Genomic DNA, 13448 nt, shown 5'->3' with positions numbered 1-13448 from the left:
GTCCCATTCCATACAGCCAGTCAGCTGTGGGGCAGGATTCCAGCCCAGGCCTATGTGCACCTCGGGCCCGTGATTATACTGTCCCCTAGGGATGCCAGAAACAGTCTGTTCAGCTGTTCCGTTAGTTCAACACACATTGTCACTGGGCAGGGGAAAGGAATGAGGTGTTAGAGCTTCAGATACGCAATGACAGTTTTCTTATAGGAGTTTCAATGTCAGAGGTATTTATGTGACATAATTAGCAAACCTAAGTATCTCTGTGCCTTATATCTAGTTTTCAATGAAACAGCCTTTTCTAAAACCTAGCCCTTGATTTTTCCAAATGCAAGTAATTGTTTCCATCATTATGATTTTTATCTGTCTGCTTACTAGTTGTAATATTTTAAATTAACTCACTTTTTTTTTTAAAGATTTTATTTATTTATTTGACAGAGAGATCACAAGTAGGCAGAACAGCAGGCAGAGAGAGAGAGGAAGGGAAGCAGGCTCCCCGCTGAGCAGAGAGCCCAATGTGGTGCTCCATCCCAGGATCCTGGGACCATGACCTGAGCTGAAGGCAGAGGCCTTAACCCACTGAGTCACCCAGACACCCCTAAATTAATTCATTTTTAAAACTAAGTATCTACTTTAGCCTTAGTACAAGAATATTCATAAAAATCAGTGAATACTTACTATACTTTTCTTATAGTAAGTAAAATATTTACTATATTTTTCTAATACTTTAAACATATTAACACTGAAAAAAATATTTATATTTTTTACTAGCTACTGCCACTTAAGGTTCCCTTGATTTCGAACTGCTTCTAATATCTGTCCCTTTTATTGTCATGATGAAGTACAAAGCCACTCAGATACCTCCACTGCCCTGTGTTTGTGGAACAACCTTTCTTCTACACACACAGTACTACTTCTATTTGAGAGTTGATTGCATCATTGAAATTGCATTTCCTAATTAATCACATTATATCATGTTAAAAAACTCCTCATTCTGAGGAGAAAAATTGGTTATGTCCAGCGTGCCTGCTACCATTCTCCACCATTCGCCTCTACAGCCGTGGCAGATCAGGGAGCCCTTTTGTTCTCTGTCAGGATGTGACTTTAGTATCCTTCCCAAGAAAGCATGGCAGGAATCATTAGAACTGACATTGACCTAAAATCTAAACCCGTGTATGTGTGTGCTTCTCTAAGAAATGCAGACTAGTCCTCGAAGTCCACTTTGTAAAATAGTGCAGTAGGCAACGTGACCTAATGTTGGAAAATTTTTCACTAATCTGATGGTACATCAGTTTTAATTTTTTTTTAAGATTTTATTTATTTATTTGACAGAGAGCTCGCAAGTAGGCAGAGAGGGTGGGTGGGGGGAAAGCAGGCTCCCTACTGAGCAGAGGAGCCTGACATGGGGCTCAATCCCAGGACTCTGGGATCATGACCTGAGCTGAAAGCAGAAGCTTTAACCCACTTAGCCACCCAGGTGCCCCATCAGTTTTCATTTTGTTTTAACTCCTTTGCAACAGTTAGCATTAATATATGTGATAATTCTTAGTATTTATTAATCACCATTGTTAATATTTTCTTGAGCACTTAGTTTCTGGCAGGCACTTTATTTGCATTACTTTGTTAATCATTTATTAGATGTGATGCATCTAATAGTTTTATTTTCATAACTTCTGTCAGTCATCCTAGTTGTGAGTGCAACAGGTATTTTTTTCTTTTCAGAGCAAGAGTGCTTAGGAGTTTACTGCTCAGAGCTTTATCCAGCACCTATGCACAGAAATTAAATGGTCAAGTAGAAAGAATATTGGGCAGAATTCAGGCCACTTGAGTTCTGCTCTTATTCTTACTGTTCTACCACAAGTCAGTATGGACTTAGCATGGATTATAATGGTAATCAAAGCCATAGGACCAGGGTGGGGAGAGTGAATTGACAGAAGTCATTAGGAATATTTTTATGGAAGTGTAGAGCTGTCATTTAAGGTAGAGCCTTGGGGGATGAGAGCAGGTAGGGAGGAGAGGCTATTCCGTCCTTCCTCCCCTCCTCCCCTCCCAGATTTTCTTTGGGGCACCTGGGTGGCTCAGTCAGTTACACGTCTGCCTTTGACTCAGGTCATGATCCCAGGGTCCTGGGATGGAATCCTGCACCTGGCTCCCTGCTCAGCGGGAAGTCTACTTCTCCCTCTCTCCCCCTGCTCATACTCTCTCTCACTCTGTTTCTCAAAATCTTTAAATTTAAAAAAAAAAAAAAGATTTTAATTTATTTGACACAGGAAGAGTACAGGCAGGAAGAGTGGCAGGGAAAGGGAGAAGCAGACTCCTGCTGAGCAGAGAGCCCAACGCAGGGCCTGATCCTAGGACTGTAGGATCGTGACCTGTGCTGAAGGGAGATGCTTAACCCATTGAGCCACCCAGGCACCCTGAGACATTTCTGGTGAACGTAAGGAAGAGTGTAAGAATCAGGGAATGGATAGTTAACTGTAAGGAACTAGACTGGTAAGGTGAATGGGAGACTAGCTTAGGAAGGGCCCACTACAGTTATACCACCATCAACATGGGAAAAACTTTGCTCTGTATCATAGATAGAACTTGTAAGAGAACTAACTGTTAATGTTAAATTGTATTTGCTGTGGCCCTAATTAGTTGGTATAGTTGTTATTTTTAACCTCTTTATATAGAGAACCTACATTGCTATGAGACTATAAGTTGACTTACAGCATTAAATACGTTGTATATTAAATTTAGTCATTGTTTTTCTTTATTTTGCATGTACTTTTTAGTGTTCCCAAGAAGATATTGCTGATAAGCTTGGTTTGGACATCTCTGCAACAAAGGCAGTCCACATAAGTAATCCCAAAACAGCTGAATTTCAGGTGAGAATTTTAAATAGGTAAGAATTTGGGTAAATACTGAGAGGCAGTACATAAGTTATACTTAAGATGACAAAATCTTAGAACTTGTTAAAAATCTCTTCTTAGATAAGATTATGGTTGGTTCTTACATAAGTGCTGATGAATTTTTTTTTTAAGATCTTTAAGATTTATTAGAGCATGTGGGAAAGGGGCAGAGAGTTAAAAAAATTTTTTAATTTTTAAAATTTTTTAAAAAAGATTTTATACTAGTGAGCATGTGTGTGCAAGCGAGAAAGAACAAGAATTGGGGCAGGGGCAGAGTCAGAGGGACAAGCAGACTCCCTGCTGAGCAGGGAGCCTGACTGGGGCTCGATCCCAGAATCCCAGAGTCATGACTTGAACGGAAACTGGGGGTCAGATGTTTAACTGACTGCACCATCCAGGTGCCTCTTGTTGACGAATTCTTAACACTTTTTAGTCTTTTCTTGATTGGCCTGGTTATATTTTGTTTGCTTTGCTTGCCTAGTCTTGTCTAAACTTTCCATTTCATTCACTTAAAATCAGTTGACTGTAATACTGTTTTCAGATTTCATCTTTTCTACCCATTTTGTAATAAATGAGTTAGCAACTGTTCCTAGTACCTCCATTAAGTCATTACTTTAAAAGTAGTAGTTAACACCAGTTCTTGACTGCACTGCCTCCATTTTTTTTCATGGTAATCCTGTAGTTCAGTGACAGTTTCACATAGGGTGCAGGGATATTTCAGTGAGAATACTGTCTTAGGGCGTGCCTTGGGTGGCTCAGTCGTTAAACGTCTGCCTTCTGGGGTCCTGGGATGGAGCCCTGTCAGACTCCCTGCTCAACGGCAAACCTGCTTCTCCACTCCCACTCCCCCTGCTTGTGTTCCCTCTTTAGCTATCTCTCTCTCTGTCAAATAAATAAATAAACTCTTTTTTTTTTAAAATTTTATTTATTTATCAGAGAGAGAGGGGAAGAGAGCGAGCACAGGCAGACAATGGCAGGCAGAGGCAGAGGGAGAAGCAGGCTCCCAATAAATAAAATCTTTTAAAAAAAAGGGAGAGAATACTGTCTTAGAAAATGTTAAGTGATTTACATTATTAGAATAGGAAATTACTTCCAAATGTTGTTTTTATAGTTTATAATATCTTTTTTAAAAAAATTTTATTTATTAATTTGACAAAGATCACAAGTAGGTAGAGAGGCAGGTGGGTGGTGGGGGGAGTAGGCTCCCTGCTGAGCAGAGAGCCTGATGCAGGGCTCAATCCCGGGACCCTGGGATCATGACTGGAGCCAAAGGCAGAGTATTTAAACCACTGCTTCCCACCCACACACCCCTATATCTTTATTAATAACTTAGACCATCTCTTTCTTACTGGTCAGCTCTTGTTCTGTTTTTCTTGCACATGCAGTTCTTCATGATTTTCTTTAACCCTCGCTTAGAATCAAGGGGAATCTTAGAATTGGGAGGAAATGCTTTCAAGAAAATTAATGCTTGGGGCGCCTGGCTGGCTCTGAGAGTTAAGCCTCTGCCTTTGGCTCAGGTCATGATCTCAGTCCTGGGATTGATCCCCACATCGGCCTCTCTGCTCAGCGGGGAGCCTATTTCCCCCCGCCCCACCTGCCTCTCTGCCTACTTGTGATCTCTGTCTGTCAAATAAATAAAGTCTTCTAAAAAAAACATTAATGCTTTATAATATGTGAACATTTGTGACTTGAGTTAGCTTCTGTGAACCTTTTTTTTAATTTTTAAATTTTTTTATAAACATGTAATTTATTATTAGCCCCAGGGGTACAGGTCTGTGAATCGCCAGGTTTACATACTTCACAGCACTCACCATATCACATACCCTCTCCAATGTCCATAACCCCACCACCCTCTCCCTAACCCCCTCCCCCGCCACCCTCAGTTTGTTTTGTGACATTTAGAGTCTCTTACGGTTTGTCTCCCTCCCAATCCCATCTTGTTTCATTTATTCTTTTCCTACCCCCCAAGCCCCCCATGTTGCATCTCCTCTTCCTCATATCAGGGAGAGCATATGATAATTGTCTTTATTCGATTGACTTATTTCGCTAAGCATAATACCCTCTAGTTCCATCCACATTGTCGCAAATAGCAAGATTTCATTTCTTTTGATGGCTGCATAGTATTCCATTGTATATGTACACCACATATTCTTTATCCATTCATCTGTTGATGGACATCTAGGTTTTTTCCATAGTTTGGCTATTGTGGACATTGCTGCTATAAACATTCAGGTGCACGTGCCCCTTCGGATCACTACGTTTATATCTTTAGGGTAAACACCCAGTAGTGCAATTGCTAGGTCGTAAGGTAGCTCTATTTTCAACATTTTGAGGAACCTCCATGCTGTTTTCCAGAGTGGTTGCACCAGCTTGCATTCCCACCAACAGTGAAGGAGGGTTCCCCTTTCTCTGCATCCTCGCCAGCATCTCTCATTTCCTGACTTGTTAATTTTAGCCATTCTGACTGGTATGAGGTGGTATCTCATTGTGGTTTTGATCTGTATGCTTCTGTGAATCTTGATTTTCATATCTCTGAAAGTAGGGGAGGGGATCTCAAGTTCTAAAAATTTTTAAAGATCTAAAAATGTTAAAATTTGGATTTTTTTAAAGTTAGATTTAAAATGTACCACTAAAATGGTAGATTAGGGGCGCCTGGGTGGCTCAGTGGGTTAAGCCGCTGCCTTCGGCTCAGGTCATGATCTCAGAGTCCTGGGATCGAGTCCCGCATCGGGCTCTCTGCTGAGTAGAGAGCCTGCTTCCCTCTCTCTCTCTCTCTCTCTCTGCCTGCCTCTCCATCTACTTGTGATTTCTCTCTGTCAAATAAACAAATAAAATCTTTAAAAAAAAAAAAAAAAAAAAAAATAAAATAAAATGGTAGATTAGGGCTCGCTTGCTATTTAAAGAACTAACTGGTAGTAATACTCATCAAGTACACAAATTGTTTCTCTGTATTCAGTGTAAGAACTTTAAATTCTTACGCCATTTGGAAGGATTGTGAGAAGGTCCACTCACTTTCCTACTGCTCTTAAAAGATGCCCTGTTCTTTTCAGTGAGAGACACTCAAATTCGTTTGGGTAGAGGAATTTTTCAGTAAATCTTACTGGATTTTTATTTGCTTTTATTCCAAATTTTCCTTTTCCTCCCAGTTTCATTTATCAAGCTTGATAGATTTCTTAAGATGTGGTAATGTTCTGTAGGGTTTATATCCTGCTTTCTCTACTTTAATAAGTAGAAGGAAAATCACAAACACATTAAATAACACTATAAATAGCTGTGGATTAGCACACTTTCAGAATCTATATTTCTGCATAAAACACATTAAATGAGTCCATCTTTTAGACTGGACAGACTATATATTTTACTCCTGCTTTACCATTACATAGGTCCTCCCATTACTAACGTAGCTAACAGAGTTCTGTTTGTTTAAATATAAAGTTGTTTCTGGGCTAGTAACCCAGTTTATTGTTTATTCTTTCTCTTGGATAATTCTTAATTTGGGGCTGTTTTCTAACTAGATATGGTAGAGAATGGATAAAAAGAAAAATGTCAGTAAACATGTAGATTTTATAAACAAAGTTACAGAATATTACCATGTTCCCCCAAATTAGCAATAGTATTCCTTAATATTTTTAAATGTTCAGTCGTTGAAATTTTCTTGTCTAAATTTTTTTAATAGACAGTTTTCATGAACTTCATCTGAATCCCAAGTCAAAGTTGATAATGTTTCTTATGTCTCTTATTTTTTTAAAAAGATTTGTTTATTTATTTGAGAGAGAGATGTAGCGAGAGAGGGAACACAGCAAGTGGAGGACTGGGAGAGGGAGAAGCAGGTTTGCTGTTGAGCAAGGAGCCCGAGGCGGGGCTCAATCCCAGGACCCCCGGGATCATGACCTGAGCCAAAGGCAGCTGGTTAATGGCTAAGCCACCCAGGTGCCCCCTTATGTCTCTTTTAATCTACAGATTGCCCCCCAGTCCATCTCTCTGTCTCTCTTCCTTTTACTTTCTGCATTGAACAAACTGGGTCATTTGTCTTAGAGTTCGTGCAGTTAGGATTTTGTTAGATACATTCTAGTAAATTAGCAGGTAGATCTAGAAGCTTGATTAGATTCAGGTTTCATTTTTTGTATTGCTGTGAGTTTTTAAACAAGCAAATAAGGCTGATCTATAAAATGGAAAAAAAAAAAACCCACTAGGAAAAGCTATTTACATAGGTAGCTTGTTTATATTCTAGTAAGTTAAGCTTTCTTTTAACATTGTACTTTTATTTCTGTGAGTGGTTTGTGCACTTGCTCTCCAGTTGTGAAAGTAAGAGATATTTACAAAAGCAGGGAGTTGAAGACTACCAGCAGCAGGTGGCAGAGTGAATGTATTCGGAAAGGTTTTCTCTTTCCCTCAATACACATTGTATAAGCAAGTCTTCATAGGGGTTTACTGTTATGCCTGTAGGATCTAGGAGGGGCTGCTGTTTTAGCCAGGGGGGTCAGGGCAGGCCTCTGTGGGGACCTTTTGAACAGAGACCTGAAGAAAGACAGCCACATGTGAACCCAGAAGAAGACTGTATGTGGTAGAGGAAGGAGGGAGGCATGGGGGCTTGAGATGGAACTGCTTGGGGAGTGTGGCTGAAACCCAGTAAACCAGCGGGAGCGGCAGGCATGGAGTGTGGAGAGGAGGCCCGGGCCAGATTCAGATAGGACCCCATGCAGGGCATGATTTCATTCAAAATTTGATGGCAACCTATTAGATTTTTGAGCAGGGGAGTGTCATCTGATGTAGGCCTTAGATCATCACTTTGTGTGGAGAGCAGGCCATAAGGCGGCAGGAGTAGAAGCAGAGAAACCAGCTTAAGCTCCTACAGTAGTCTGGGTGAAGGGTAGTGGTGCTGGTGTCTGCTGTGAGCCCAGGATCTTAAGGGTGGTGCCCTACCACTGCTGTTAAAACTTCTGAGAGTAGGGTGTTGACAGCTAACCTATCATATAGCTTAGAGTGAGAAATTTGAGATAGAAGTAGGGAAGTTGTTGTTTTTTGTCTTTTTGTTTATTTTTAGAACTAGCATGTTTGTTTTTATTTCTTTGGCCACTAAGCTGAAAACTATGGTTACAGCTTGCCCATAGCAGCTGCATAATTTTTTTAGTGCTTACATATTTGTGTTCTGTTTTCTCATTGTGATACTGTAATTGCATTTACATTTTCCCTAGTCTTGGTTTTTAAGAATTTGATTAGCTCATATTTAATCTCATTTAAATACTTGAATTTCTTGTAATCTCCTTCAGTTACTTTATAAAATAAAGCAGGATATCAAAATTTACATATTTGTAATCTCAAAAGCTAACTTTAATTTTAAAAATGATCATAACCAATCCTAGATGTAGGCATTGTATTTATACTTCTTAGTTTTTGATCAGACTTTATGATTTTTTTATTTTGTAAGTTTGGGAGCCAGGATATTTTCAGTTTTTTGTCTTGGAATTGATAATTAAAAATGATTTGGACATTTACTCATTGCATTTTCCAGAAGAGTCTTACTACTGTGAAGCTGTCGAGTTCTTTTGGCCTTGTTTTATAACCAAGTCAGTTTGGGTTATTTTTTGGTCATTTCAGTTTCATGTCTTCTCCTGTAGGTGGCACGCACTACCCTTCTTCCTGGCCTCCTAAAGACTGTAGCTGCGAATCGGAAGATGCCCCTTCCTCTGAAACTGTTTGAAATCTCTGACATCGTAGTAAAAGATTCTAGCAGAGGTAAGAACAAGTCACCTTTGATTGTACACTTAAAGCATTTTATTATGAGAATCTCAGCTCTATATAAAGGTGTGCAGTATAACCACCCCTGTGAATCTAACACCCACCTTCAGCAATTATCAGCACATGGCATTCCCCCACGTTAGTTTGATGTGATTCCTAGACATCCTGCCATTTCACCAGCAAACAGTATGTACTTCCAAAAGATATATTTATCTAAAAGATAAAAGATACTACTTTTGTTTTTAAAAAATAACCCAACACTATTTTATCATCAAACAGCCAGCTAGTGTTTAAACTTTCCTAATTGTTTCATAAATTTACTTTTCATGATTGATTGATATAAATCCATCCAAGTAATACCTTCAGATATTTGGTTGCTTTTATTTCTTTTAGTAGAAAACAGATCTTAAAGAACTTAACATTTATGAAGAACCCTGTTAAAACCTCAACTTGAAAAGTACAGTGAAACATTTTTTTAAAATCTTGTGATTTATGTGCATATCATTTTAAGGTACTTTGTCTTGTCACTCTAGTTTAGCATTAGCTATTTGTCATTATAAATGTGTTTGACCAGTTTTTGCCTCAAGAATAGGCTGGACTTGTTAGTATAGCCAGTAGCCTGGTCTACCATATGGAACTCAGAGGTTATTTGGTGAACATATTTAGGTAGTACTTAAACCTGATTGCCAAGGATATCTGTCTTACTCAAACTTCTGTCTTCAGACTGACACAAGTCTTTTTGGAGCTGCATATGGGGTCATTTCTTGGTAGCAGGGCCATGAAATGACTGAATTGCTGGCAGTATTTCTCTTGTTCCCTGAGAACCAGGGAACAGTTCCAGTCCTAACCATGTTTATACAGGAGTTTCATTCCAGATTTTAAAACTGAGTATGTGCTCCTGAATCACTCGACAACAGCAAAGGCCTTTTCCTTAGTTATTCCTGAAGAGGATAATGTGGCATTATTCTGACTACCCAGAGCCATCAAGAACTATTGACTCTAAATCAGTCTGTTTTAGGAAACAGATACCATAGGCTTGCCCGCTTGACTATATGTGGACCTTCTATAGCAAACTTTGCTGCCAAAGCTGGATTCCATCTGCTCTCTACTATGTAGCCTTCTTTTCAATTAATAGCATCACCTTGCATCTGTGTGGTGCTTTGTACTTTAAAAAATTTTTAAAAATATACCTTTTCTCTTGGGATTGTTAATCTCTCTCCTTGAGGCAGATTGGACCAAAAAATATTGTCCCTATTTAATTTGTAGGAGAACTGAGACAGAAAAGTAGTAATTTTCCCAAGGTTGCATACATTTTGGACTTAGAGCTAGGGCCAGAATTTGGTCTCTGTGCATATATCCTTAGAGAATAAAAGTTTATTTTCATACCAGTCTATGTAGAATTTCCTTTGGGTGGTCAATCTGGCAGGAATTGGAAAACATTTTCAGTGCCAGCTGTAAGTAGTTCTGTAGTTCTTGTGCCTCAAATCCTCCACTGGTACAGATACCTAAGAATTTGTTATGATTTTAATGTCAAATTTTTTCTGTGAACTTTGACTTCTTTCCTTTCATTTTAGGTCTTTGAATTGTAGGTTTTGATCCTTGGCTATCCAAACGTATTTATAAATACAGGATTAGGTTTAGGTTAATTATACTAAGTTTCCTCAAAAGTTCTATATATTTGGGTGTTCCCAATTTGGGGGCATAAATACTTGTTAGATCTTCTTGTTGGACCCCTATATTATGATATAGTGCCCTTCTTTGTGTCTCATTATACTCTTTATATTTAAAATGGTTTAAAATCCAGTTGGTGTAGGCATGGCTACTCCAGGTTGCTCTTGTGATGTCCATTAGCATGATAAATGGTTCACTGTCCCCTCACTTTCAATCTGCAGGAGTTTTTAGGTATAAAATGAGTCTAAGTTTCCTCAAAAGTTTTATAATACTATATCATCAGTAAGCCTCCTCCCTCATGGTAAGGACTCCCTACAGGGCTCTGCAGAGCTAGGCTTGCTTGTAGGCGATCAGCTCAGAGTCTGGAGAGTGAGGAACAAGCTGGGGTTCCCCACAATTGCCACGGGCAATTTTCACAGTAAGCGCGGAGCACTTGACTGTATTGCTGTCCTTGGTATGGATTGCTTCACTCTTTTTTCTTTCATGTGTCTTTTGGGAAGTCCCAAACATAGACTCCACTGTGCCGCAAGGCCCATGCTAGGAGATAACCTCGGCTGTTGAGAGCGAGCTATTGTACAGGGCTAGGCTGTAGGCCATCATTTAATAAGTCACCCTGGTGAAAACCCTAGAAATCCAGTCCCTATACTTTTAAACTCAGATTAGGATTTCTTCTGCACTTTGTTTCATCAGAAAGAATAGTTTTCATTCTGTAGCAGACCTCTTTTATTTGGGGGTTTAGTTGTGATTATTCTGTGGTTTTCCCTGTGGGAACATTTTTATCTGATACTGCTTTTACCTGTTGTCTTGGAATTACGGTTTTCTTCACAATTTTTTATGCCATTAATGGGATTTGAGGAATGAGAAGAGGTAAGTGTGCTCAATAAGTTTATCATCTTGAAAACACAAGTTTGCTTCGGAGTGGCTTTTCTCTTTAGGTAGGCCTGGATTTTATGTCCTAACAAGTAGCTTTTCTGAAGGATTATTGTACATATGTTCAGGCAGACTCCCTACTTGTCATTTGGTGTACATAGAGGGTTCTATGGGAAAGGCAGCATAGCACATGGATTTAAGACTGTACAGCCAGACTACTCGGTTTTGAGTCATGGTTCTGCCACTTATGAGCTGCTGAACGTTGGACAATTTATGTAATTTCTCTGTGCTGTTTTCTCATCTGTTGCAACAGGGATGATCATAGTACTTACTAGATTTTTGGTAAGAATTAAATGAAATTTTTTTTAAAAGTTCGAGCCACATAAGAAATACAGTTTGGTGTCTGCTCTTACTGTTAGAGTCCCTAAGGCCAGATACATAGCATCTTGGTTTTTGGTAATTTTCTGTGAGAGTGACTTAGAGACTTTTGGCTATTAAAGGTGACTCGATGCCACCTTGCTGACACTAAAAATGAGGCACTTAGGGCTCATTTTTATCCTTAATTTGACTTAATTGGCTTTTCTTCTGTTGTGCACTATCTTTTTTAGGTTATGAAAACCAAAATGCAAAATGTACTGATGGGGCAATTTACTTAAAAATAGGAATGTGGTTTTTGTTTGTTTGTTTGTTTGTTTTTATGTTTTGTGGGGTGGGGCGGCATTGTTTTTGAGGATTTTTTTTTTTTTTTTTTAAGGAATGCTGTGTTTCTAGTAATTCATCACCCACTTCTCTTCAATGAATTGAGCACAAATGTTTTTACTGCCTTTCAAGCCAGTCAGCATTTTTCTGTTGTATTTATATTAGCCAATTCCTCCTAAGTATTCAAACTGTTTTAGAAAAAAAAAATGTAGTCCATTAAAAGTGAAATGATAGAGGAATTTTCCAGTTATGTATAAATCCTAGATTTTCATTAGTGGGGGCCATACCCAAAGGACTGGTTCAGAAGGGGCAGAGATGTGTGGCAACAGTGAGCAAGACAGTCTCATTCATTGCACTGGGAGAAAAGTCTTTTTGAATTCCTGTTCTTTGCTATGGTCTGCTTGGACTATGAGAGAGTTTCCTGTCTTGAGAGAGACTGATGGTGAGCAGATTTTTATAGGTAGTACTCTGAAGGAATGTACTAGGGGCCCTGAGAACACAGAGGAGTGACCGTTGCCACTGAGTCATTTTCTAACATTAAGGAAAACCCTGACTCTCAGCCTCCTGTCAGTTTTGTGTAGGCATATGTATCTTCCACAGTGGAAATGAAAAGGAATCTATGCTGGATTTCAGTATGCCTCCTACAAATTTTGTTTGACTTAAATTCCTATAAGTAAGTGAAAGCCCACTGGCCCCTGTTTTCATGCTTGACCTCACTGGATAGTTTCCTTTGCTCTTGTGGACTTCTTTGACTGACTGTCCATGTTGTGAGACTGTCAGTCCCACTGCCTATCTAGTGACTAAGTCAGGCACACTTCTTGGATAGTAAAACTTCCACTTGGAGTCCTGCACATTCCAGTTCTTTAAGGCTGAGCCAATTACTACATTTATTGAGCTGTAAGATCCAGAGTTGCTGCTGCCTTGTTAAAAATTAGTCATGACTCCACCAGCTAAGCTGATTTATCCCTTTTGGGCAGAGTGGCATGTGTCTTTGGAACGAGAAGTTAAATGCAGACTCTGCTGTGGGGTACATTTTCAGCTTTATGGCGGAAGTCAGTAGAAGCGGCCCTGGAGCTATCAAATCAGGCTGCTGTGTGAGTTCTTGATTGGTTTCAGTTGTTCCTACTTCGATGGCAAGACTAACTAAACTATAAACAAAATAGTAAATTACTGAGGGGAGCAAAGTACCTACTTGTAAACTGCTAATCTTTTGTGCCCAGAAAAGCAACTATATTTTGCAAAGTCCAACATTCCGGCTTTTTATTAAAAGCACATTGAATTCTGCCATCACAGTTTATTCCATTATGATTCCTGAGGCTGTCAGCATGCCTAGAAGCTCACTGAGATGGCAGGAGAAAACACATCACCGTGTTGAGTCTGAGTTTATGTTTTTATTTTTTAATTTTTTTAAGATTTTATTTATTTATTTGACAGAGAGAGATCACAGTAGACAGAGAGGCAGGCAGAGAAAGAGAGAGGGAAGCAGGCTCCTTGCTGAGCAGGGAGCCCGATGCGGGACTCGATCCCAGGACCCTGAGATCATGACCTGAGCGACTTACTTAACCCACTGAGCCACCCAGG

The 13448-nt window shown here is 39.4% G+C and overlaps 1 protein-coding gene across 2 annotated transcripts in view; it reads left to right on the top strand.

The window, feature by feature from the left end:
* FARSB (phenylalanyl-tRNA synthetase subunit beta) overlaps positions 1-13448 on the top strand; it is a 70864-nt gene that overhangs the window by 27253 nt on the left and 30163 nt on the right. For both annotated transcript variants that reach the window (XM_013061597.2, XM_004762897.3), the window contains 2 exons: positions 2772-2864; positions 8507-8624. In XM_013061597.2, coding sequence (XP_012917051.1) covers positions 2772-2864; positions 8507-8624 — 211 coding nt within the window. The remainder of the gene's footprint in view (positions 1-2771; positions 2865-8506; positions 8625-13448) is intronic.

The sequence above is a fragment of the Mustela putorius genome, unplaced genomic scaffold, assembly GCF_011764305.1.
Source record: "Mustela putorius furo isolate JIRA1106 unplaced genomic scaffold, ASM1176430v1.1 tig00000275_pilon_pilon_pilon, whole genome shotgun sequence".
Taxonomy (NCBI): Eukaryota; Metazoa; Chordata; class Mammalia; order Carnivora; family Mustelidae; genus Mustela; species Mustela putorius.
This window is presented reverse-complemented; position numbering and strand designations above follow the sequence as displayed.